The 27,231-nt window shown below is 40.9% G+C and overlaps 2 protein-coding genes and 1 long non-coding RNA gene across 3 annotated transcripts in view; 2 read left to right on the forward strand and 1 right to left on the reverse strand.

The window, feature by feature from the left end:
- LOC148886480 (uncharacterized) lies at nucleotides 1-19,182 on the reverse strand. Its single transcript, XR_016117837.1, has 3 exons — nucleotides 17,656-19,182; nucleotides 17,394-17,498; nucleotides 1-154 (listed from the first exon to the last, which is right to left on the reverse strand). It is a non-coding gene; the product is annotated as an uncharacterized LOC148886480 (long non-coding RNA).
- Nucleotides 8,617-15,620, forward strand: LOC148886481 (leukocyte cell-derived chemotaxin-2). The gene is made up of 6 exons (XM_089016910.1): nucleotides 8,617-8,658; nucleotides 8,757-8,804; nucleotides 11,116-11,412; nucleotides 12,481-12,571; nucleotides 13,036-13,175; nucleotides 15,035-15,620. Exons 2-6 carry the CDS (start codon nucleotides 8,759-8,761, stop codon nucleotides 15,199-15,201), a joined length of 741 nt encoding a protein of 246 aa, XP_088873036.1. The 5' UTR covers nucleotides 8,617-8,658; nucleotides 8,757-8,758; the 3' UTR covers nucleotides 15,202-15,620.
- sh3pxd2b (SH3 and PX domains 2B) overlaps nucleotides 15,926-27,231 on the forward strand; it is a 24,196-nt gene continuing 12,890 nt past the window's right edge. The window contains 4 exon segments of the mRNA XM_089016909.1: nucleotides 15,926-16,211; nucleotides 19,189-19,269; nucleotides 23,581-23,656; nucleotides 25,218-25,294. Of these exon segments, the coding sequence (XP_088873035.1) occupies nucleotides 16,140-16,211; nucleotides 19,189-19,269; nucleotides 23,581-23,656; nucleotides 25,218-25,294 (306 nt within the window). The 5' untranslated portion in view covers nucleotides 15,926-16,139.

The raw sequence follows: 27,231 nt of genomic DNA on the forward strand, positions 1-27,231 counted from the left end.
CTTGGTTGTGTGCGATGCAGGTTTTCTGCCATGATGGTTTGCAAGGGGGTAGAAGCAATTAAAAAATGGTAAGATTGACAGCCTTGACTTTACCGTCATGTCCAGTAATGGGCCAAAAGTAAGACCCCACACTCTGTAATTTCCAAGTCTGCACCTGCAGGTGATAGTGAGGGTAGAGAAACATAAGCAGCTGTCAACAAATTGCAGTTTTGAAATGGTGGCGTGACCGTCTTTGAAGCGGTGAATTGAGGTGAACATTTGCTCTAAAACGTCTGCCGTATGTTGCTAATGTTTGAGCGTTGCTTTAAGTGTCAAAAGCACTCAAGAATACAGAGTCGTCGCCACTTGGGGGGGGTTGTCAAGTCGCGTTATATGACGATGCAAATGAAGGCGGCAGAAATGAAAAATATGATTCAAGGCGTATCTTATAGTTCTTTATGCCTGTGTAAACCGAAAAACAAAACACATAAATAAGTTGCACCTCAAAGCCTTCTTTTTTTCTTAAAGCTATCCATGTGGCTTATAATACAGTTTGCCTTACATATAGAAAAAGATTAGTCATATCTCATTCGTTGAAGGTGTACTTTATAATCCAGTGCATTTATAGTGCAGAATATACGGTAATCCAAGAATTAAATATCACAAGGTTATGCAATAAACTAATGAGCACATCTGCTTCAAAGTTCAGAGGCTGGGGTTTAGAATATAAAATTTGACCTTCCAGTGTGAAGTTTGCATATGCTAACCGAGCTCGAGTGTGTTTACCTACATCGACAAAGTATTAGCTTGCGTGAAAAGTTGAAATAGCAACTGAACTACCTCAAAACAATGAACAATGTCATGTTCTGTTGTTCTGTAAAGAGAAAATGATACGACATGGCCAGAGCAATAACACACAGTATTGGTACACAAGGAACAATGTATGAGGTATGATGGCAGATCAGTAAGTTATATCCGGATGATATTTCCTTCCCGTTTGATCTGGCGCGGGCAGAAAAGTAAGATAAGGCTTGCTCACACTGATCTTTTGTAGGCTCAAGGGATGACCACTGCCTGTTGCGCTGCAGAGGCGACAACGGTGGTTCTGTTAATTAGCCATCTTTTCATTTCAGAACATGAGCTCATTAGCTTAAGATAAATATTTAACGCAACCCAAGTGAGGAAGTCCCACCAATCTTTTTGAAATTGCAAAATTTGACAAATATCGGCTCAGTGCCAGCAATGAAAGTAACTCAATATTTGAGAAAGTGATCATGCCCCCACACCAGCCCCCCTTCATCAGGGATCAGATATTCGACATGTGGAGATATAGCTGGAGGGGAATTTCATCTTCCCCAGATTGTTCTCCAACTACCACCTAACTCGCTTTGGGGGGTTCAGGTGACGTCTGGCGGGGAATGAAGACTCAGAATTAAATTCCGGCAAAACTTATTTCCAGGCAAGGCTCTCGAATGCTGGGCAGCTGAAAGTTGTGTTTCTAATTAATGGCTTCATCTTTACACTTGACATCCATCATTGCCACGCATCTTGATGTGGATATCATTCAAAGTGGAAAATTTGTCCCGACAGCCTTTAAACTGCAATTGAGAGTGCTTATAAGAGGAACCGTACTTGACCATCGTTGGACAAACGGTACAAAAAAAAAAACCTGTTGAGTTTGTTGTTGATTCCAAAGTTGCAGTCATTTTTTTTCTCAATTTCTGGCACTCCAGATAATCAAAATTCCACCGATGAACTGAGTAAGACTGTAAAGAGCTGATTACGAATGGACTTATTGGCAGCTTTGTGGCAACTCCTTTTTGAGACACTCGGCGAGAGGTGCCATTCAAAACTATTGACTGGGAGCCATCTATGCATATGTGGACCAAACAAGAAACCCCAAATATAGGCACTTCCAGAAACCTGCTTCCAGGTGCGCCTTGATTGCTTATAACAAAGACCTTTGGACTAAAGCAGGAAGCCCAGTTGAAGCCAAAAGACAAGACATTTGCAGTGGCTCAATGTGAAGAAAGCAGGATGCAGAGGCAGTCAATTGAGCCGTTAGTCTTCTTTTACATAAGAATCAAGACGCAGAGGCTTTGCTTGTGCTTTGCCTAAAATGGGTCACATACACAGAACCGCATTTGTACAGTGACAGCCCTATTAATCATGGAAGGGGGCGCTGATGGTGCCCAGTGGCTTTTGTTCAGCAGGTGATTTGTCCCTTTGGATGCGATGAAGGGGACGCCAACATCGCCACCCTCTGCTCCCCCCTTACCTATTCTCCCCTCCCACTTCGGTGCCAGGATGCTGTAACGGGTTCTGCTCACATGCCCTGTATGTTTTGACTCACCACGTCTTCACTTTTAATGCCCTGTTTTGCCTCAGTTTCCATTTTCTCCTCTTCCTGCCCATAGAACATTTTTTTTAATTGGCGCTCGCTTTCCTATCTAGCGACTCCCTGAAATATCTCAGATGTTTTTTTTTTTATTCCAAGTCAATGTTATACATAGCTACTGAGTCAAAAGCCTTCCCGATAATACATTTTGAAGAACCATTGGTCAGCGACTGACCTGTCTAACTGCTATGAAAGATGAATGAATCAAAGACCTTACTGATGCGGTGCTCTGCTGTTGGACTTCTCGACTGAACTTGGATTGGATTGGATTGGATTTGCTTTTATTAGTAGTGGGGAAAGTAGCAATGGAGAAATTTACATTCCACAGCAGCAAAGTTATGAAACCTCCTCAATCTTCCAGGGATTCATCTTTAGAATCAATCGATGGCTCGTCATCTGACACACTTTCAAGATCAGATGACACACTTCCATACAAACGCTTTGTGACGTGCCTCATTCGCGGTGAGAAAGAGTTTTTACCACTGTGCACTTAGCACTTAGCCCACTTAATACATTCTTTAAACTAATAAGAGGGAAGTAATCTCAAGTAGTTTGTAAATAGATATTTTAGTCCACTTGTATTTTTTTAATACGCAAAAGTAAAGCCGAGTCGACAATTGATTGCGTTTCGGAAAATGTGAACAGCAGGTATGAAAGCACGTTCTGACACTCTGAGCCCGTCTTATATACGATCGGGTCATGAAGATTTTAAGAGCATTTAAATCAACACTAATGGAATCCATAAGGCATTCAGCAAATTTCATCCCGACCAAAAAATTGAATACGTGATAGCGGCAGGGAAAGCGGAGAATGGGATGAGAGACGTCGCCATGGAAGAGCACAGTCTCATTCCCGATTGGATGCCAAACGTTCCGGGCCATAAGAAATGTCTGTTTCTGATGTCATACAAGAGTCTTTGCTCGTGCGATTGAATACTGAGTATCTATCTCCTGTTTTGACTTTACATTTTATCCTCAATCCTTGAGTATAATTCATCTAAATGTCAGCTACAGAACACCCACAAGTAGTCACCATTATTCCCCACTCGGGAAATGTCTGGTTTCTACAGCTGCTATTTGCACAAATGGGCCACGCATGTTTTGACGTCTGACTTAGTCACTCGCTGTAAGAAAATATGAATGGAAACAAGGTTTGTAAGGATTGTGGGGAATGATATTTGACCCGTGGGAGAAGATTGCAATTGCTTGTCTCGAATAGAAGCCGCCTTGGCGTATTAGGCTTGTTAGCTATGTTTGTGTGTAAAATAATGACTTTTCCCCATCCAATCATCTTGCAAAAAAAAATAGTCACACCACTGGTGATTCCATTGACCAACAACAGTTTTCTTTGTTCTGCACGGTACATTACCGTCAAGGGAGAAGGCCACAAATTGAATCGAGCTTGACAGAATGCGCCTTCAAAAACGGCGAGCTGGTCAATGTTTCCCGTGCTAACTGGACAAAAAGGCGCCCTCGTGCATTCTTGAACTTATTTATATCTGACTGGTGGCACTAATGACTCCTGTTAACGGTGTCCATGTGTGTAGTTGCCCTTTTAGCCCTACTAGCTGATGGCATTTTCGACTCTCTTCCTCTACCTGTGGAGGTAATGTGTTTCTGTTGTCTTTTGTTGAAAGTGCATATCACTTGGAACAGTTAGGTTGTAATAATTTAGATTTAGTCATTAAAGCCAGGTTCAGGCAATGGTGGGCCATCGGGGCCTGCGAGTCCTTCTTTGCTGGCCTAAAAGTTTCTGAATCACAGACTATTGTGAATTATATTTTGGCCATGAATTCTTATTAAATAATTCCAAATTGTCTTTTTTTTTCGTATTTAAGCATTTAACCAATCACATTTTAGCCCTCATTTGTTACCATGGTCTGAAATCTACCTGGACGCCTTCACAATCAGTTCCGCAGGCTCTGGAGCATAAAAATCAATGGCAAAGAAGCAGTTGCTTTAACCAATCAGATTTCGAAGACGCTGGCAATGTCAGAGTTTTCGCAACTTATGATTGACTAGTCACATGATTGGCTAATCACTAGCCAATCATAGTATCACTAGCCGCTAGTGATAAGCGCATCCTGACCAGCGCTAGTACAATGTATCTGTCGCGAGTTGCACAAGCAAATATATTTTTGTGGTTTATATATTAGTGGTTTTATCTTCCCATAATGGCTGAAGGAGGAAAATAAATAGATTTGGTTGCAGATATACTGTTGAAGGCATTTTCAAGACGGACTTTTTAAGAAGAGATGGACAACATTAAGAATGGTTGGAAAGTTCCGAAGCTAGCAAAAATAGCTAATAATATTGGGATTTTATGAGGTTATCATTAATCCACACGTTCATAGTAAAAATGTGAACAGTTTATTGACAGTATTTCTTATGTTTCTTCCAGTCACAAGTTATTTCCTGGCCAACGACATACTCTAGTGGATCTGCAGCTGTGGAGTGATTTAGATGTAGCACTACTGAAGGCCTAAGAGTGATATGCACAGCTCGCCACTGGGTTCAGATAAAGGAAAAACAAAAAGTATGCCATTTTATTGAAATAGTTTTGGTCTGTTAAATGAATGCCGTTTTTGGTGTTGTTCAAATTGTCTTCTATGTGTTATGTGTTCCCTGACATGAGTCAAAACTGTGATGTTGCCGAGATGCTTGCAGAAGCGCAGCAGGGGAAGATGACACCATTATTCGCAAAAGCAAAATAACGGTGCTCCTGTGGTTTCCTTCCCTACTTTTTATTCTTTTTTATCAGCCTTTGAACATCACTCTTGCCATCCAGCCACATCTTCTTTGAATGATCACGTTCCTTGGCATGAGATTGCTATGTAATTAAATTGGAGGAAGCTGTGCGTTTGCAACGGTGCCTGGTCTCGCTGACTCCCGTCTGTGTACGAATACTGCCATCTTTCGGGGGCAAGGCTAAACCTTGCATCACGGCAGGGAGGGAGAGAGAGATACGCCTTCCTCACGGGAAGTCAGAAACAATCAAATCCCACTGCCTATCCTTAAGGAATCAAAAGTCATATTTTCAACGAATGGAAAAGCAAACCAAAGGTGATAGTATTTCACTTGTATTGTCCTTGTTGGCTGTAATGTTGACATGATGATGGGAGAGCATCAGGAGGACATATTGCAGGAATAAGAGCGGTATTGATGCCCCCTGACCAAATTCCGCACACAAATAAATGGGTAAATTTAAAAAAAAAGTCTCTATTTTAATTCCTGGATTCAATTTCTGACAGCTTTACTTGAAACATGATGACGTTTGGAGGAATTCCGATCACGTACAAGTCTTTTTATAGTAGTATAGAAGACTCATCCATCCCTCAAATATGGTTCCTTTCCAGAGATACAGTACGTCCACAATGATGGACGGGTGTATGATTGGTTAGATGGAAGCTTGATCACAAATAAACTGAAGAGTCTCTGCGTCTCCCAACACGACTTTAATTAATACTATGCAGCTCCTCAGTAATCATCCGTTTTGAAAAGGTTCGTTCTCCGGAGGCAGGTGTACAAGTATCGCCCTAATTGTGTGTAGCAGGTAGCTTATAAAGACTAATTACACACAGAAGCAACATTGAAGTACGTTTATCTTGAAAGCGTTCTGTAAAACTCTGTAATTACTGATAATGCGGATGTAATTGCGTTCTGCTTGATGAAATTGATTTGAAATTAAGATTTAGAAAATGGAGACACCCTGTCATGTTTTAGCCTGCGGTTTTTAATGCGAATCCTGTTCAGGTGGATTAATCACCACCAAAGACTTAAAAAATATGTTTTGGGCAACGTTATTTATTTATTTATTTATTTATTTATTTATTTATTTATTTATATTCGTTGATGTGTTCATTCATTTATTTTATGTATTCATTAATTCTTTCATGTTTTATGTATTCATTTTTTGTTTGTTTGTTTGTTTGTTTGTTTGTTTTTTTGTTTTAATAAGATGACAGTAAGAAGAAGTCTGTGCAATCTCTCTCCTTGAGCACTAGAAGGACAAGTCTCGGTGTGTCCAACTGTTTATGATATAATATAGAAAATGTTGCCAAAACAATACTTACACAGAGCTCTTCGAATAATTGTTTGATGTATTTGAACAGAGCAACGCCGGGCAGCTATTTCATCTTGACAAAGGGCCAACATTTACTGCAGCAAAGAGCTTTTCTTGGTAAAATATATGATCACGTGGAGATTTAAGATAAGTGTTATGGGCACTGAGGTGTGCTCAATGCTGTCTGTTGTACAACTGATGCAAAGTTCTGAAATTGGGAAAGTCGTACATATGACGGTGAATAAATTCTGTATTTATTAGCTACAGTATCTATTAGCTATCGAGCTAGCTAGATAGCTATCTAGCTAGCTAGATAATAGCTCGCTAACTAGATAGCTAGCTAGCTATTAGCTATCTAGCAATCTAGCTATATATCTATCTAGCTAGCTATTAGCTATCTATAAGTTAGCTAGCTAGCTTTCTATTTGAGCTATTTCTGGGTTGACTGAACGCTGGCGCACCCACAGAAAAACTTATCCTGTGACTATAAAGTCACCTTGAGAGTTTTTAAATGCGTTTATAAGTCAAATGTTTTATTATTGTGATTATGTGCTTTTTTCCCTTGTAACTCAGGAGACATAAAAACCGATTGAATTAGATTAGAAGAATGCACTGCCCTCTGTCTGCCGCCACCACAATTACACCCTCCAATCCCCACCTGCTGGCCCATGGCACTCAGTCTGTCTGCTTTGGCTTGCTGCATCCCCCCCACATTCCAAAAAGATATGTTTACAAACCATCAGAGCCCAATGGGTGTCAGTGAAAAGTTGATTTAAACCCACCGAGCACTTGTGATCCATTAAGAGACCGTTGTTTGTGCAAGTCCCCCTTTACCTAAGTCACATGGAAAAAGATACTAAAAATGCAATTTAATCGCACGGCTTTTAGACAAATGAAAGTTTTTTTCCCTTTTTTGACGAAGGAGGGGTGAATGTCAATTCCACAGAGGTCTAATGGTGTGCCGCCAGGGAGAGAATTACAATATATTCCAGGTCTGAAGCAAGTGGTGCATTGCCGCAACACCTATCTTGGGAAAAGAGGGAGTATAGAGGGCGTATAGGTGAATTTATGGGCCGGGGGTGTGCACGCACGTGGGAGGGTTTCTGCAGAGAACTGTTGCTAGGAAACACTTGTAGCATCTCATCTCCTCTTTTCTTAAAATGCCACATCTCACTGAAATGTCAGTCTCATCCACTCAGGAGCTTGAAGAATGTATGCCGAGATTCTATTTAAGCATCCTCGACTCAAAAGTCTTCCCTTGGAGAATTTACTGTGAGGCTTTCTTGTGCAAACAGAACGAGTCGCGTTTCATCCCTCGATTTAGCTGAATGTCTTTTCTTTTTCTTTTCTCCATCTTTCATCAGGGGATGTTTACACCTTTGTTGTCCTCTCACATTTAAGAGCCACTAACCTTTCATTCTACATTGTTTATTCATCTGCTCCCCGACTCCCTTTCTTGTTTTCTAATTGAAAGCCATCTCGCCCACCTTGATACTCCGCCGACCGGATATTTGATTACCAAATGTGTCTGACAACTGTCTACCGAAGGACCTTCATTGGAATTCAGAAAGAAACAGAAACATAAGATAACATTTTTTTTAAATGCATCACAAAGCACCTTAAAAGTCGCACATTTGCATGTCATAAACTACCATAAATGTGTCCATAACTGCTTTCATTCCAGTCAGAAACAATAACTGTCAGTATATTCCAATACTGCCTTAATGTTTCTGCAGCGGCATCTGGAGCTGATCACTCCCCCCCCAAAAAAAACCCTTCAAACCATAAAGCCAAACTCATATTTTGAGTCACAATCCGAGGAAATGGGACAACAATACATCTTTGCGAGTAATTGTGATACTTTATAGTGCAATAAAAATGAAAATTGTCCATTTTAATTTACTATGTTGAAATAAGAGATTTGATATATATCCTTTTTTATCTATTCAGCAAAAAAACACTCAGATGGCCTTAACCCGTTCCTCAGTAAATATAACAGAATGCTACACTGCAAGCTCAGAGTCGTTTTCAGTATAACATCTAGAACTCAATAAAATTTTTCTTACAACCATCGGCCAATATCAATATTGACAAAGGGGGAATGTCTTGTGGTCAAGGTCTGCAGCCTTCATGGTCGGCATTTTTTCCTCCTCCTAACAGTTCCTGCTTTGTGTTTTGACTCCACTCCCTCTGCAGCACTGCAACCTCACCATAGTACGGTAATGTATAACCTCAATTTATCTCACTTTTAAGATAATAAAATAATTCTGTTGCTTTTTCCTTTCGTGATAAGATTTGGGTTTTCTTTCAAATCTAGCGATGCTGCTTGGATTTCATCTCACTGGGACTACTCTACTGATATGTTGTAAGTAGAATCCATGTCAAGTGTACACATCCTATCATGTTCATAACAGCATTAAAGAGTAAAATGGTCCTCATGGGAAACATTTAACAGTGAGCATGAATAATCTTGATCTGAGGAATATCCAATCTAGAAAAATATCTGTTTGCCCACTTGGTCACCGTGATCTCATCTCTATTAAGATCCATGTAAATACAAATCTCGGGGGAATTTGGGTCTGTGGCTGGAATGACTGTGTGCCAATGCCTGCAGGGAAGACATTTAAAGCATGATTGAATGCTTAATGCATCATTAAATGGTTGCGTCTAAGCTTGAGGCACACGCTGACTCCGAAGGTCTGCGGAGCAACATGAAATTGAGACTTGTTAGCAGATAAAATGAGTCACGCCGCACCGAAGATGCAATTGTGCCTCGCAGTGGCGCAATGTTCGAATAATAAGGTCCGTTATTAGTTCATTTGAGAATTTTCATCAGTGCTGTGCAAACTGAGATAATTTCACATTTCAAGTTATATTACAAGCACAAAAATTACCATATTTTTCTTTGTGTAAGGCATACCCAAAAGCCTTTATTTTTTTCAAAAGATGACCCTGCGCCTTAAACGCAGGTGCGCCTTATACGTCAAGTAATATTGAGCCACAACAGGTCTCGCAATTACTGTCAGCAGCCACGACTCATTTTCCCCTGTAGTAGAACTAGTGTGTAACCCCAGCCTCTACTGTAGCGCATTATAATGTGGTGTGCCTTATATTTGGTTAACTCTTGTCGATTAAATCTTATATTTGGAAAACGTTTTTCATTCATTGAAGGAGCGCCTGTAGTCAGGTGCGCGTTATGTATGGAAAAAGTTTGAAAATAAACCACTCATTGGGGTTGCACCTTCTACTCCGGTGCGCCTTATACACCAGAAAATATAATACAATATTCAATGAAAAGGTTTCTTCAGCCGTCATCTGTACTTCTTTGAAGGTGTCTTCAAAGACTTAAAGACTTTAGTTTGCTGACGAAGTTTCTTGGATAATAAGCGAAAGCGAAGAAGCGTCTGAAGAAACCTTTTCATCGATGGACCACTCCTGTACGACTGAGAGATTACACAGACAATACAATACAATACAATACAATACAATACATATTGATTTATATAGCGCTGTAACAACAGCTGAACCTATCACACAAGTGCTTAACATGGGCAGCTATCATATACAGGAAATAAAGCAGTGGCAAATATAGTAGAAAGCACCAAGTAGTAAAACCAGGATCAAGTCAAAATACGGTAAATACTAAAACCGTATATGACAATACAGTCAATCTAATACTGTACACAACGTCCATTGGGTTTCTCCACTGTGATACCCCCAAATCTCTAATTTTCATTTCTTACTGCTCTGTATTAAATACAGTATAATGTGCGCGTTGGAAGGACAGGGGAAAAAAAGCACCATCCGGTCTTCCAAAGTATTCTATTTTCCACAATGTCTTGTAATAAATAACAATTAAAGCACTTAGACCAGCCCTGCGTTGATTAAGATGTCTGTGAAATAGTTGAGTATCGACCCGTCTCCGAGTATACACAATCACAAGCGGCAACAACCACACAAATCTTGATTTTAGTACCGCCATTCCCTATAAGTCCGAGACTTTCTTCGCAAATAGCTGCCCTTTGTCATTTCGGTCCACGTAACTATTTTCTGACCGTCCGGTAGCCATTAGAAGTCTTCTGGAGATAAGCAGCTTCATTCTATCACAAGGCCCAGCGTGCGCCTGTCTGTTTTTTGTTTTTTTTTACTACGCCAGCTCCATTGAAATATTTTCCATGGAGCTGGGGGTTAATGGAGTTAATGAAGAGGAAAGGCGCGTGTCTGAACTGGGTAATTAGTATATGTCAGACTAAAGACACTCTGTGAATAACTGAATTAGCAGTCGGTCTGCACGTCCGCGCATAGGCGGTTCTTCAACAAGTACGATAGGACTGAAAGTCACAAGAAGGTCATTGTATCAATTGAGTAGTAAGACTTCATCCAAACGTTTGTTTTCCCTTCAAGTTGTTTCGTACGAAGACGTTCAAGAGTGTCCGCTGAATGTTCTATTAAGTTCTCCTTGATAACATTCCAACGCAATCTGCAACTCGGCCTCAGATACTGATCGTTCGCATCAGGCGGTTTTCACGAAGAGTGATTTAGCTCTGACTTCTTTCTTATCAGGGAGGTGGTGTTAATTTTCCCAGAAGTTGATACCGATGAAACTCTCAGCCAAGCATTCTGAATAGCGACCGTCTTACTCATCCTCACTCTAACTTCGCCTTTCATATCTCCAGATGTCCTGTTAAGTTGTGCTTCAGAACATGACAAGAGGAAAGGTGTAATCATTCAAAGCCCTTCCAGAAACACCGACAGCACCATTTCGGTGACGAGAAATGACGCGAAAGCAGATGACGGGAGACCCAGAGCTGTCGCCCGAAGGAGGAAGGTCAAAAAGGCAGGAAGTCGAAGAATAAATGATACAGGTTGCACCAGACTGGGGGGCATCTGCCAGCTGAAACGATTCGTCTGCCAAGGTCGATATTTGACAGACAAATGTTCAGGGCCCGATACGCGTCTGTGTTGCATGCCAGGTAAGAGCGGTTGTGAATGAATGTAGTCCAAAATACGGGGAGGTAGGGGGACACTGGAAAAACTAAATCCTACAACACAAAGTCCTAAAAATGGCATGAAACCAAAAAAAATAAAAGGACAAGTCAATGTGACAACAATCCGACAAAGACTGACCAAACTCAGGGAACTACTGTATTTTTTGGTGTATAAGGCTCACCAGAGTATCAGGTGCACTCCCTATAAATTATGTAATTTCAAAGCTTTTCCACATATAAGGCACACCAGAGTATAAGAAGCACCTTCAATGAATGAAAAAAGTTATGAAAAATAATATCTAAATACAGGTAACATCCGACTTACAATCAGCTCAACTTACGACCACCCGTACTTACGACCACGACCTCCAGACCCTATTTTTAAAATTTTAATTCTACGCCTGGCACCGCAACGCACTAGCAATTTTGGCCAGCCAGCCAGCATCTCACTCTCGCACAGCAATCGATCGTGTGATGGCACCAAAGGGGGCAGTTTGCCAGTCATTTAGCCTCCGAGTCTATTTTCAACATTTTGAATGTATTTCGACTTACGACCATTTTGACTTACGACCGTTTGGTTGGAACGGAATTCGGTCGTAAGTCGGATGTTACCTGTATATAAAGGTTTTCCAAATATAATATATGAATAGATATAAGTTTTCCAAATATAAGGCACACCACATTATAAGGCTCTACAGTGGAGGCTGGGCTTATGCACTACTTCTTCTACAAGGAGAAATTGAGTAGTTGCGAGACCTGTTGCGGCTCAATATTTTTTCATATATAAGGCGCACTTGTGTATCAGCCGCAGGGTCATCTTTTGAAGAAAATCAAGGCTTTTGGGGACGCCTTATACACTGGAAAATATGGCAAATCCAAACAGACTGACCAGACCACAAGACCACACCTGGTCAAAACACCATGAATCTATTTATATGAACACTTTCTTAACCTGTCTCTTAGTGAGAAACGAGTGCGCGTGGGTCTCGTAGCTGACATTACGCAAATAACACAACAGTAATATATATTTTTTTGTCTGGTCTGTCAACTTAGTGGGAGCTTGGAATGTCCTGTGTGCTGGCCACTACAACAACAGAGTAAGGAGCTGCGACACGTACGGTTGTGGAGCTTTCAACTCCAAGGGGTGATTTACTTAACTGTCATTTTGAAACTCAAAAGATTTTTTTTTTTCATGCTGAATTTCGAGCGTGATCAACTCTCTGCAACTATCCCAAGGTGCGCCTCTCGCTCAATCTGTCATCAGAGAGTTATGAGGTACTTTATCAGGACAAGAGCTGAATATTGCAGAAAATGATGAACTGATGTATCTTTGGACATACACTATATCATAATGGATAAGTGCCCCATCTCCAAGGTCTCGGTCAGAGAGCTTTGAGTACCTTGGAAATAAAACGTGAAGTTGCAAATTTCATCAAATAAGAAGAGAACTTTGGACCCGACAAGCCATTTAAAAACACCTTAACAACACTAATTCCATCTTAGGCCTTCACTGACAATAAACTCAAGTAGAACTCTTTTTTTTAATATTAATTGTGATTTTCTCTCCAACCTAAAATTGTCAATATATTTTTACCTTTCCTCTCACAGAGGTCAAAATAGGACAGTGGACTTGGTGTGTGCTGACTATGCTCCAATCAACGCTCCAATCTCAGGCTCTTTGGCTGGTCCAGTGAGTCAGAAAGATGCAGCTGGTTTCCAGTATGATGGTGTGAAACTTGTCAATCATGGTAAGAGTGACAAAAAAATGATTATATCTATCTATCGACTGTATCTATCGATCGATCGATAGCTAGCTGGCTTTTTATCTATTTAACTCGTACTTCTGGATTGAGTGAATGCTAGCTAGATAGCTAGCTACCTCGCTAGCTATTTGTGTGTTTATTTATTTATTTATTTATTTATTTATTTAATTTATTTTCAATACCAAAGTACAAGTAGAGATATGTTTTTCATCTAAAGTGGACGTCTCAAATGCTCAGTGGGATTTTCTATTCAACCATGCATTCACGCCTATGGACAATTTAGTTTTGTATCTTTTGGGTATGTTGGAGGAAACTAAGTTACCAATACAGTATAGTTTGTTTTCCTGAAGCTCTCTCGGGTGTATATGGTGGGTTGTTGCCATATTCAAAAGCAAAACAATTGTGAAAATTACCAGTTGGCAACTATATATATATATATATATATATATATATATACAATCTCTCTCTCTCTATATATATATATATATATATATATATATATATATATATATATATATATATATATATATATATATATATATATATATATATAGGAGAGGTAGTACCTTTGAGGGAGATACGGTCGCAGCTGTATTGCTGATGCTTTATAGCTGGTTGATCCCTAACTGGTCCTCACCATCACCCAGCTCTTGTCTATGGCTCCAAGTAGCAGAGGTTCTGCGGCCACACCACGGCAAACTGCTTCGACCGGCAGGCTAAACTAGACAAGGGTAACCAGGGGGGGCTCCGGAACTCCTGGTGAAGAGCTTGGAGAGGAGATAGGCACCACCAAGTTTAATTGCCTACTGAAATGTCATGATGTACAAACAGTCAGGATCACTCATGCCGGATCGGCCGAGGCCCGGAAAAACAACGACCGCGCTACCCACGAAGACCGAGAGCGCTGGAGATCTCTGACTGCCCAGACGTCCATCATGGCACCCCTACGGCCTTCTAGGCCGTGGGATGAAGTGAAGTGAAGTGAACAATATATCAGGACATACACCCTTGCATGCTTCAAATATTATATTTAAGTAACTCCAAGAAATCTGTATTTTTTAATACATTTTTTTATATTAGGACTAAAGACAAAGGTGCCCCTCTGGTATTATGGCAATGCCGTGGGAAAGCGGTTTCCAGATTAAAGAGATTATATTAAGATTCCACTAAACTCTCTGTTACCTCTAACACCGAGGACCCACCCCTTCATGCAAATAAATCTCCATCAAAGGCCAATTGATGACCCCGGCGAGGAACATTCGCTGAGATACACACACACGCACACACACACACACACACACACACACACACACACACACACTGGTTGGCATGTTTGCGTGAGCGCATCTTGCGAGCACATCATTCGTGCCCCCTAATTGTGCAGCATTAACACAAAAGTCTGGATGTGCACTCAGCTCCTTTCATCTCCGACTACAGTGAAGACATGATAAGACATCACAGAGACGCATTTCCTCGCCCTCACCCACGTATTAAAGCTGAAACTCATCATTAGCAAGCAGGTCCAGGTGATGGGGTTGAGTTTAACCCTGGGCTGTTTGGTTTTCAGTTGGCAAAATAACTTCATCACAACTACTCTGTCTGTTGTATTACACAAGAAGTGTTAGGTTGGGGTTTTGGATTGGATTGGATTTGCCTTTATTAGTCTCGCTGTGGAGAATTTTACATTTCACAGCAGCAAAGTTATGAAAGGAATGAAAGTAGAAAAACAAAATACAGGAGCTGCTGGAAAGTTTTGTATTTATAACTTGATATACATGAAGTCACTCTTGAGGCTTATTCATATTAATTCAAGTGACTGTTTTTTGTCTCTCTCTCCCACCCAGAGCACTGTGTAAAGATCTTTAACATTCGACCTTTCCGTTACACTGGTAAGGTGGCTTTGGGCAACCCCCTGGGTTACGTGTTGCCCTTGCAGGAGCACTTTGCTGGCATCACTTCGCACCTGGAGCTACAGATGTGTGACGGCACTGACCCTTCACCGTTCATCTGAATGTCCGCAGTGACAGATAGCATTAGGGCTACACAGATAATTACGCAGCCAGTTAATCTTAAACGTATAGTTTAGAGAAGTAACGTCCCTAATGTATGTTACTGTCTCTTACGTGATTATATCACCTAATGTATGTTGCCAACTGTTTACAAAATGTTAAGTATGCAGAAAGATTTGTTGAGACACACCTCTCATTTACTTCTAGAAGCTCCACGAGCTATGCAAAACCAGTGGTTTTGTTTACTTTTGTTGTGCTTTGTTTGCAGTGTTGTTGTGTTTTGTTTCTATTACGTACTTTGTTCGCATCCCATTTGAATAAAAAAAATGCACTAACAATGTGATGGACAATAACTGCCGACAGATGGCGGTGTTGCATAAGTCATCAAATCCAAAATCCGAGTACCGAGTAAGTGTATGATCGAACACAAACGGTAAATAAACAATCACTCGAACAAAACTAGATTTTGGAGAGATGAATAGATGGATCGATTGATAGATGGATCGATTGATAGGTGGATTGATTGGGAGATAGAGAGCGAGATAGTTATGTTGCAAACATAACACATGACGTCATTAGTGGTCTCTACTTTTTTCCTGCTACCCAAGAAGCATACAACCAAGAAATCATCCCCTCCTTGTTTTTCGCGGACCGTCCCACTTTAATTCGAAGTGGGCGAGCTGGGATAGGCTGGGAGTGTGTTTGGCGGCCGAGCAAGAGAGAAAGAAAGACAGAAAAGGAAAGGAGCTAAACGAGGAAGTCTGCAACTTCTCCCCGGCAGCGTGACGTTGGACGGGAAATAGGACGATTTACCGGGAGGCAAAAAGACTATTTGTATTTGTACATCTGGGAGACGCGGATGACTGAGAATCGTCACGGTGCAAACTTTATTTATCGCACAGATTGATCTTCTTGGAGGCGACACAACGAGGACTATATAATGCCGAGGAGAACCGTGCAAGAAGTGACCGTGCAGGATGTCCAAAAACGGAGAAATCCCAGCAAACATTATGTAAGACTCTTATTAGTTCACTAAAATCACGCGTTAGAGATTCAGTTGTGAAGAACCTTGAGGTCTTTCTGCAGCTCCCCCTCACTCCTGTTGACTAAAGTAAAAACAAAGGCAGGATCAAATTACCGCTATCTGCCAGATGCCAAATTTCTAACGGTGTTTTTTTAAGAAACCGATGTTGGTAATTTAGTATGTACTGTACAAGAAAAAATGTTTCACTGACTAAAATAACTGTGTAAATGTTTATAGTACATCTCGTTGAATGATCTGCTTTACATTTCGATGTTAAAAGTTGCATTCAATTGGTCAACTGCATGCCCCCCCTCACCACGGCCCCCAAAATTTATCCACATCTGTAAATAATATGGGGTAAAGCATTAAAATAAGTGTACAGTAAAACATTCCATATTTTGTTCAATTTCCAGGCACTCAAAAATGGAAAACGAACCATCTTGCAGAAGAAAAATATCACTCATCTGCCTCAAATCAGGTCACCGAAATAAAGGAAACCATTCTTGGCACGACAATATGTTATTTGGTGACAACCACAATAATAGACCTGTTCTGCTCACATCTGTTGTTATTTGGAGTCTTGATGCATATTTTGGGGTAAAAGGCAGGAAGTCTGCGTACCTGAGCAAAACTTAACAAACATGAACATGCAAACTTCATTCAGGAGGCCTGAGTCAAGATTGAAATCCAGAAAAATTGAGAGGCAAACTTGCCAACTACTATTCCACTGTGCTGCTTTTTCTTTGAGGGGGACAGTGGAAAGGGAGCATTGCCAACCATTGCTCAGCCAAAACCAAGCTAGGAGTATTTTCAAAATAATTATTCCATAGGAAACCATGTCAAATGAAACATTCCATTCCATCAACATCAAAGTATGAACTGTCATTTGGATTGGATATGCCTTTATTAGTATTAGAATTTAGTAGTATTTGGATTGGATTGGATTGGATTTGCCTTTATTAGTCTCACAGTGGAGAAATTTACATTTGACGCTATAGATGTGTTATTGATAACTAATTTGATCACTATTGAGCGAAAAGTCTAACCGCTTTAATTCACTTGGCCATTGCAATGTTGATGCTTATTGGTTTATCATTGTGATTTGTGAAAAAATGTTGGGATCGCGAGTGGGACAAAACAATGTCAACAGGACAATGCCTCATTTCTTACCACTCTATAATAGAGCCTCCACCATTCTGCGCCAACCGAGTGAGGAAGTCATTGAGACTGTTGCCTGCCAAAATGCACATGCATGACATCATGTGAGGCAGCAGGCTGCAAAAAAAAAAAAAATGCAGCAGGGGTTAGTTCCGAGACCCTGGTGCGTGATCATATGTTTGCCCGCATCTGAGCTGTTACTTTGGATATGCGGGGAAGGAACAGTTGAAATATTTTCTATGCACGTTATGTACTTATATTGTATGAAACCAACCTCAAATGCCGTATGGTGTTATTTCCATTGTCATATTTGGCTCTAGTTGCCCTTGAAAGAGGTTAACAAGGGCAGGGGAAATCTGGGCAGGAGGCCAGCAGCCAACACCAGGGGGTTTCCAGCCGCCGCAATCCTTTAGGGAGAACAATAAAGAACTGGGTCGAGCTTCAGGCTTTTGGCTATCGGGCAACTTGCTGACAGTATATCTTCAGTTTCTAAGGAGTAATATGTGCCATTTCAAGTTCACCACTTGATTTCAAATTATGATGTCATGACTTATTCAAGCTTCCTTTTGTCTTTCAAAACTGGCTTTCTTGTTTCACCTGGATGATTTTTAAAACTACTTTCCACAAGTCTGGTTTGATAGAAAGATTATACATAAACTGCAAATAGGGTAAGACGCCATGAAATGGAGAACATTGGGGCAGCAACACCACACCTTTCGTTCAGCAACTCGACATTTTCGATGAGTCAGAAATCTGTGTAATTAATGAATGTCCTTAACCATTTCACTGCCAGACATGTTCAAAATGTGTCCACTCCAGTGCCAGGGTTTTTGTCATTGTCACTTGAATTCCAGGATCCACAGAATATTGAGTTTTAGGACGATATAAACATTCAATAAAGCCTTAGAAACCTTAGCATCTCTTCTTTTATCTGGAAAAAAAGAGTTAATTACTTAATTATATGGGTTTGGAGTTATATGAGCTTGAAATGAGGGTGGCTGTCCAAAATACAATAAAATGATACATACTGGTTTATATAGCGCTTCAACCACAGCTGAAGCTGGAACAAAGCACTAATATGGAAAAAAAGGAAATGGTGCCCCTTTGTGGCAAAGAAAAATATTGCCAGAGGCCATGGACTGCGCTTTATTGGCACCCAAGAATGAAAAAGCAAAAACCGAAGAAGATTGGAAATAGTGCTCTTTGTCATTTGCAGCATAATTTATGATACACCCATTGCAACCGCGCCGAAATTCAAACGTCAGTATGATGTTTGAATTAGTTTGGATTTCAATTTTTGTTGTTGTTTGAGTCATAAAACTGTTTGCCGTACTCAAGAAGTCAAATGGTTGCACCTTTGCCATTAATTCCCAATACATATTTTAAAGGAACCAGGAAATTGCCTGATAATTAACACATGGATGGACACAAATTCCCAATTTGTTGAACCGGAAAAAAAAAATCTGCGATGACTATACGCCACCCTCAATGATGAGTGAAGTAGCCCGCTAACGTTCTGGATAAACAACATGAATGGCTTTTGTTCAACCTTGGTGGCAGTCTGCGCACTTGTTAAAATCTCCAATTTTAGAAAGTGATGTCACAGTCCAATATTCACAGTCCTGGCCCGATAATGACTTCCTCTTTAACAGGAAGTAAGGTACATGGACCGTGGACGACAATGTGTAATAATACTTCAGTGTTATCACAATAGACAATAAAAACAATGGCAATGTTTTGAAGGGGAGAAAATAAAACAAAAATCAGATTTTGCATGTCATAGGTTTTTTTTATTTTTTATTCCTAGGTTTACATCATCAAAGTATCCTGGACCGATGGCAGCACAGAACTCATTTACAGACGCTACAGCAAGTTTTTCGACCTGCAGGTGAGCATTTACCAAGTAATTGTTGGGTATGTCCATTATAATTATGTTTCACATGAAGGATAAGCTCTTTTTCATCCTTAAAGACAAAATTGTAGCGCTCTCTCAATCCCCACCCTTATGACTGGTCATTATTGTGCCTCGGAAGGCACGCAAAATGGACCTGGTCAAGTGAAGTGAGTGCATGGATGGAGATGTAATGACCACAGAAATGTTTGAGTCATTGTCAAATGTCATGCTAGCCGTATGTTTTGTTGTGCAAAGCGGGAATTAGCATCCTTGTTTCCCTTCCTCTTTTTGTGATCGGATATCTATTGCGAGGGCTTACCGAAATCCGGGAAGGCGACTATACACACACACACTATATGACTAAACTTAATTGCATTACAGATCTTTTTACTTGATTAAGTTCCATCAGAAACATGAGCGGCGACATGGCTCCGATACTAAAATGACAGTTCGTTGAATAAGACATTATACTGCAGGTTTGCTAAATTAGCTTGATTGATAATAGGGGAATGTGAACTTTCATGTCATTGTTTTTTTATTACTTTTGACGGGATGGATCTGAACGTTTATCAGCCGGAGGATGAGTTCTATACGGAGGGCCGTTGTAAACTGGAGACTTACGAACTTAATTGGTTCTCAGAAAGCGTGTGTACAGTAAAAAGTGTGTCTTCCAAACATTCATTTCCCATAGGAAACCATTAAAAATGAGAACAATCCATTTCCAGGTCCCCATAAATCACAATTTTATACTAAATAAGCCTTAAAACTACACAAAATATACCTTATTTTATGTATAATAATGGTGCTATTGTATTGTAATTAAAGAAATAAACTGTACTGTATAATAAAGTCATTTTATTTACCTTTGTGATTGTCGTTGATGTAGTTGCCTCTTGATGATATGTGAATGTCCGTGCTTTCTTGGCAATAATACCCTCACATACTGTCTCCTACTAGCTGCTTTTCGTTAATCCAAATCAACAGAAGTTTTTCAACCTCTTCTATTGCCTGAGACCGTTGCTTAGACAACTCAGAAACACCCTCAGCCACACGTATCAAAGGTCGACTTAGCGTACTGGGACGCTAAGTCACAGAAAATGCACACCTCGTTCGTGTTTTTCGATTATCTCCTTCTGCTCTACCGTAATTTTATTTTGTGTCTTCTTTGGCTTAACACGAGCCTGTGGTGGGGTCTTTTTCAGTCCCAAAAAACATCCACTCCATAACAAACCACCTCTGCACTGAGTGCACTCAAAGAAAGTGAGTCCGGCAGCCACAATTGTGCTGTTCGGCCGTGTGGTTTGGCGTTCTTCCACTGAAAACTAGTCCGCCAGCCATTGTGGCGCTGCGTGTGTTTTCTGAAAATTAGTTTGTATGTCAAGTTTATTTTCTCGCGAATTCAATGTTCGTAAGGCGAAATGTTCGTTAGCTAAAGCGTTTGTAAGCCAAGGTCTCACTGTATTATGACATTATTATTCGAAAGGGAGCATCCCATGTACATGATCTTATTAGATTGCACGGAGCTATCGAGTATCACAGCCGGTGGCTTTTCTTGCCCTCCACTTGACGAGAGACGAGGGCGTCGTCATGACATCAGCAGTTGCCCTCTCATGCGGCCTCATGACACGGAACGTAGTCATTCGTCTCCTCTTATTGCACACTTTTAATTTCCCGTCAGGCTCTTTGCGATCATATCTTGACACTTCAGTCAGTCAGTCAGTTCGGTCATCGCCACGTCTGCTTGATTATCACAGAAAGGAACAGATATTCTGAAGAAACACGAGTCAGTACCTCAAGGAAGTGTTAGTCACCACTTAGCGTCAATAGAGCTGGACAGAGCAGCTGATGTTCCGACACGGGTGGCAGGAGGAGCCGGCGTGACCTTGAACAATGTGGGATGTGTTTTACATTACGCATCGTTGTGCTTTCTTACCTGTCGCTTGCTTACTCTGGTGTAGTCCTAAACGGTTGGAATGCCGGTCGATGTCACCGCACATGCGAATATGGTGTGCAACAGAGTTCGCTGTGGCTTCTAAAAATAGCACAGTTGCATCACCTTGATTGTTAATTGTTAGTCATTCATTATTTACAGTACCTGCATAGATTTATCTTCAACACTGGTCTCCATGATGACACATACATTTTCTTTGAAAGGAAATAGATTGGATTCTTATCAAAGGATGGAAATGTTTTTGCAACAGGGTCAGCGTTGGGGTTTAAAAAAAAATGTGCTCCTACACCGGTTTTCCATGCTGCACACGTGTCCACCCGGCCGCTAAAACTCCCAACAGTCCCTTTTTGGGAGACACTTAAAAGCTAATGGAGGAAAAGAAAATCCAATGCCTTGCTTCCAAAGTATTGCACAGCTGTCACATATTTTCCATGTGCGGTAATCAACGCATCAAAAGTCTTAAAGGGGGGGTGTGTTTTATTTGAGCGATGCGGGGAGGGGAGGCAGCTGACCGAGTGGATTTCAACAACATGTTGACTACATTGAGCTCAGAAAAATACCCCAGACAAGTGAAGCGCTACATCAGAGACTTCACAAAACGCACGGAAGGAAAATATTTTTTTGGGGGGTGTGCATATCGATGTGTCCATTGAACCGGTATTACACCTCTGGTCTTCTAAATAATTACAGTAACCTCCGTAAATTGAGCCCAAGTGCACTTACAAGCATGAATATTTGACGCAAGAGGCTCGATGCGACTGGCACTTGCGAGAGACTCTTAGCCCTCCAGCAGATATCCCCCCTTTTTTTTGTCTGAGTGGCCCTGATTACAGAGTTGATGCCAGGTTGAGAACAGACGGAAAGCGGCTGGGTGTGGCTGGGTTTACATGTGGGAGTGGTCGCAATGCGTCTGATGGGAGTATTAGCTTCCCCGTGTTTAACTCATTCACTGCCAGATGATGTGCAAAAAATGTCCAATTCCAGTGCCACTTTCATTTTCACTCAAATTGCAGGACACATAGAATATTGAGTTTTAGGACTACATGAACATTCAATTCAGCGTAAGAAACCTGAGAATCTCTTCTTTCATCAGAAAAAGTTAATTGCTAAGTTACATGGGTCTGGAGTTATCTGAGCTTGAAATGGGGCCGGCTGTCCAAAATACAACACATACGTATTGATTTATATAGCGCTTTAACAACTGCTAAAACTGAAAAAAAGCACGAACATGGAAAAAAGGGAAATGCTGCCCTCTTGCAGAAGGGAAAAACATTGCCACAGGTCTGACCAGCGCTGTCGGCAACCCCCGTCAAGAAAAAACAAAATCCTGAACACATTTGGGAATGGCGCTCCGTGTCAGGCTTTTCAATTCCCGAATAAATTCGGGAAGGGTAGGGAATGAGTTATTCACCTTGCACGTTGCTTTTCAGGAAAATTGGCGCGTAGTGGTTGAGCGGGCATTTATGAGCCGGCTCCTGTCTGACACGCCCGTTGGCATTTTAAAGATGTCTCTAGTCCAAAGATCTAATGAAACAGCAGTCCACTAAATGAATTTTGAAGGATTAGCATACTTGATACAAAGTTCATCATTCACTCCGACACTGTGGCATTTGGTTGCCAAGCAAGCAAGTTTGACTTTTAATTGGGATGTTTAGTTTCCTTCACCGCTTTGCCACCACATGGTTCCAGCAGTGTGTGTGTGTGTGTGTGTGTGTGTGTGTGTGTGTGTGTGTGTGTGTGTGTGTGTGTGTGTGTGTGTGTGTGTGTGTGTGTGTGTGTGTGTGTGTGTGTGTGTGTGTGTGTGTGTGTGTGTGTGTGTGTGTGTGTGTGTCTGCGCCTAAGAAAGATGATTCAGCAACTTCTCTCCTTGAAAATTGAGTTTGAGCACCTGTAAATTATAGATGACAAATTATGTTATAAATATATTAGCTATGTCAGGTTTTACTCAGCTGTATTCACCCAAATTTGCATTTTTCGTACTTTCTGGAGTTAATACAGTAGTTTTTAAACTTTGCTGTGGCGGACCCGTACACGAGCATGCAAGTATGTCCTTCTATGCTAAACATTAGCCCAATGCGCTATGACAAGAAAGTATGGTTCCAGACTCTTGAGGAATGGTTGCTGCAGCATATGATCAACCGATGGGGGGGGACAAGTGGTGGTTGGCTGAACCATCTGCTCAGTGCATTCCTAAACATTGGCAGACGTTTCTTGGTACAATTCATTGCAGGAACAAACTTATTTGAAAAATCGTGATCCCTCCTTTCCAAGTTTGCTATTCCATTGCGTATAATGCGAAGTTGATGTGATTTGGAAGAATGATTTCGCAGAACATAATAACTGTTACATTTCAGATGGAGCTGCTGGATAAATTCCCAGTGGAAGGCGGTCAGAAAGACCCCAAGCGAAGGATCATCCCATTCCTGCCTGGTAAGAGTCCAACCTCAAAAATGTTGCTGCCTCCCACTTATCACGGACATTCCACAATTCTGCCTCTCCAAAATAATGCTTTCACGACATTCCCGGCAATCATTCAAATCAACTGTTCACAATCCTTTGATAAGCACAAGGGCTCGCAGTGTGCTTCACCAGCATTTTGTTAAGAATGTGGAAGAAAGCCTCACCCTGCCTAAATCTCCCCTACCAGGGTTGGGCTGGGAGTGAGGCGTAGGATTTTTGGAGGCAGCGCGAGTCTGGAACTCATTGAAGAGATACACACACATACACAGAAACGCAGATGTTCGATGAACTCGCGAGTCAGTCGGGGAAGGCTAAAAGAGGAGACGGAAAACAGTCGTTGACATACTATCCTTTACTTACCATCCTTGACCACACATATTTTCGATGGATACTGTGATACATTTTCATCTATAAACACAAACAGCCCCATTGAAGTCAAAGGAAAAGACAAAGTCAAAAGGCGACATCACAACTAAGCTAACATGTATTTGTTCATCCCTCTCAATGAGATTTGACCAAAATCTGGACTTTTCCGTTCCTGACGGTCATTGTGTTTTTGCATTCTTAGAGCATTAGACACATAACAGCCTCTGCTTGGAAGAGACAACCGCCGTCAACCCAAACGGGTGTGGACAGAGAGTCTCGAGTCGTAAACTAAAGCACAAACTCCAAAGTCATAAAAAAATTCCAGATCAACCACCTTCCTCCCTATGGTCAGTTCTTCCTCACAGGGTTTAAAATGATCTGCTTCCTGAATATCCTGTCATCAAACTAGCACCATTCATCTGCTGCACCCTCATGCTGCTGAGTGCGCAGAGTGGGCCAGGTTGAGTCACTTCTCTGTTGACTCGGGAGAATTTTGGAAGCCTGTCCTGTGCTCTTCCTGTGTATGAGGAGGCGGTGAGGAGAGAGGAGGAAGAGGACAAAAAGGGCTTTCGTAACCTCACCTTGTTAAAACATATGGAAAATTGACGCTTCAATGTCCATTATTGTGACCATTGTACAAAATGCGCGTTAGCTTGCGCATGTGTTTCACATTCACAAGGCGGCAAGTTACGTAGAGCGGAAGCGTATATAAAGGCATCCAGAAATGGTCCACAAATAATGGTGGTGGCTTGTGGAGCTCTGCTATAGGATAAGCTATAAGTTTTTTGTTTGTTTATTTGTTTGTTTTTAAGGGGTATATTTTGAGCCAACTTGCTTGTACCTGCAGTCAGTATGACAGGAATAGTATCAGGGGTGCCTCAGACGAGCTATGGCAACATAATCTGTGTTTCCAAAGCATTTTTTCAAAAGATTAATGATGAGTACAGTATATAGGGCCAAAGCTTTTCAGATGAGGAGCAAAACATCCAACAGCTTCAAAGAAGTACAGATGACGGCTGAAGAAACCTTTTCATCAAAAGATTCATGTTAGAAAATTCAAACTCACAGTTCTTCTTCAATGAATGGAAAATTCTTCAAGAGTTCAACAAAAGTGATCTTAAACAGCGAGTACATTTGCTAAAATGTCATTCTTGCTTTGCTATAGGGAAGATCCTGTTCCGGAGAAGTCACATACGAGATGTGGCCATGAAAAGGCTAAGGCCCATCAATGAGTACTGCAGGGTGAGTCTAAAGACTGGAACCAGACACGTCCATGCTTGTTTTTTGACCTGTTTTTTCTTTGCGCTTCTGCAATGATATATTGATAAACAAAGCACATATTTCCCTAGTCACCCACCCAAGAACTCTACAAATCTTGTTCAGTCTCACAAACAAAGTGTTATCATACAGACATTCGTCCTTTTCTGAACTCCCGAGATTAGACCCGAGACAAGAAGTAGCCCCCTTTTCCCTGACTGTAAATAGAGCCAAACTCAAAAATCCACCTCAGGCTCATTCCTAACTTGCTTGTGTTTTTACCAACCGATGAATCGCCTCACAGAGTGGGGGGGATGGAGTATAGAGCGCCCGCTTAGGCGCCGCTGTTGCAGAACCGCGGTCATAAACACGCCAATCGCTTGTGTCTAATTGCTGCTTTTTGGGCCAAAGGAAAACATTTAAGCTCACCGCTAATGCTTTGTGATTTACCATCCTGTATGCTACATGTGTTTAGCTTCCCCGAGGTAGGTTTTCAACATTTCACAGATTCAAAGAGAAGAGTGTTTGATATTGAAGAGGTGCATAAAATGGTGCAGGAGCCTGAATAACATTCCATGAGAACTCAGTTGTTGAGCCAATTTATCAATCATAATTTATAAATAGATGACCGTTTTGTCCATACAACGATCACATCACAAAGGTAAATAAAATGACTGAATTCTACAGTACAGTTTATTTCTTCAATTACAATGCAATAGCACATTTATTGTACATAAAATAAGATATATTTTGTGTAGTTTTAAGGCTCATTTAGTAGAAAATTATGTTTTATGGCGACCTGGGTATGGATTATTCAAATTTTTAATGGTTATTTATGGGAAATAAAGGTTTGGCAGATGAACTTTTTGCCTTACACACACTTTCTGGGAACCAATTAAGTTCGTAAGCTGATGTCACATCGGAGAGCTGCACCCCAAAACCAAATGTTTGGTGGTGCTGAGCTGGATCTCGTCAGCAAAAAAAAGTTGTTTTTCTTACGTTGTACATATTTGCTTAAGCTATTCCCTCTTACTTTATTCTCTCTGAGGGTGGTGAATGTTTTTTTTCTTTTTGTGTCATCTTGCCTTGGTGGAGTTTTTTATTTTGTTGTTGTTTTTTTTTTTAGATTCCTGTGGGTAATTATGTGAAGCGCCAAAGCATTTTTACAGCAGTGACTCAAAGTGCAGTCAGTGTAATTTGTGAAAATCTTGGAAGAGCAGTACTGATTTCATTTCAAGATACCACAGCTTGTGCTTCTTTCAGGAAAGTCACAACAAGGTCAGGTTGTTTTGAGAAAACGAGTCTGAATTGGAATGACAAACTCCAAAAATGTTTTCAGCCAGTCTTGAAATGTGTCTTGATGAGCTTCATGTTGATGCTTGTGAAGAGCTGAGTCAGTTTTTTTTTTCTCCACAGCTGAGGCTTTAGCCTACTCGGAAGGAATTCCCCTGGTTTGTTAGTCTTATGTTTTTTTTTTTTTTTTGCATACATCAACATCTAAAGTGCTGAGTTTGGATGACTGTGTCAGTCACACACCGCGTGATACCATGTGAGTTCTAAACCAAGCTCGCAATGAAAACAGCATTATGATGTAATAACTCAAGTTGTAGCACAGCAGTACACAACTCTTCTGGCAATACAATTATGGGTTGCTGTTCCAGAGTCTTCCTTTTTAAATAATTCCGGGGTTCTGTTGTTGATAATTACAAACTGCAAATAATATTTTTATTGATAAATGTGAACATTTGTAAATGTTCGACCTTCGTTCCAGCCCTTTCTTTCACCTTAGTATGTAAACATGTTGTCTTTTTTTTTTTAACTCATTCACTGTCAGTCATGTACAAAAATGTGTCCCCTCCAGTGCCAGGGTTTTTGTCATCTTCACTCGAATAACAGGACCCACAGAATATTGAGTTTTAGGA

This window comes from Hippocampus bargibanti, linkage group LG16 (assembly GCF_051943395.1).
Source record: "Hippocampus bargibanti isolate YZ-2025 linkage group LG16, ASM5194339v1, whole genome shotgun sequence".
NCBI classification, from domain to species: domain Eukaryota; kingdom Metazoa; phylum Chordata; class Actinopteri; order Syngnathiformes; family Syngnathidae; genus Hippocampus; species Hippocampus bargibanti.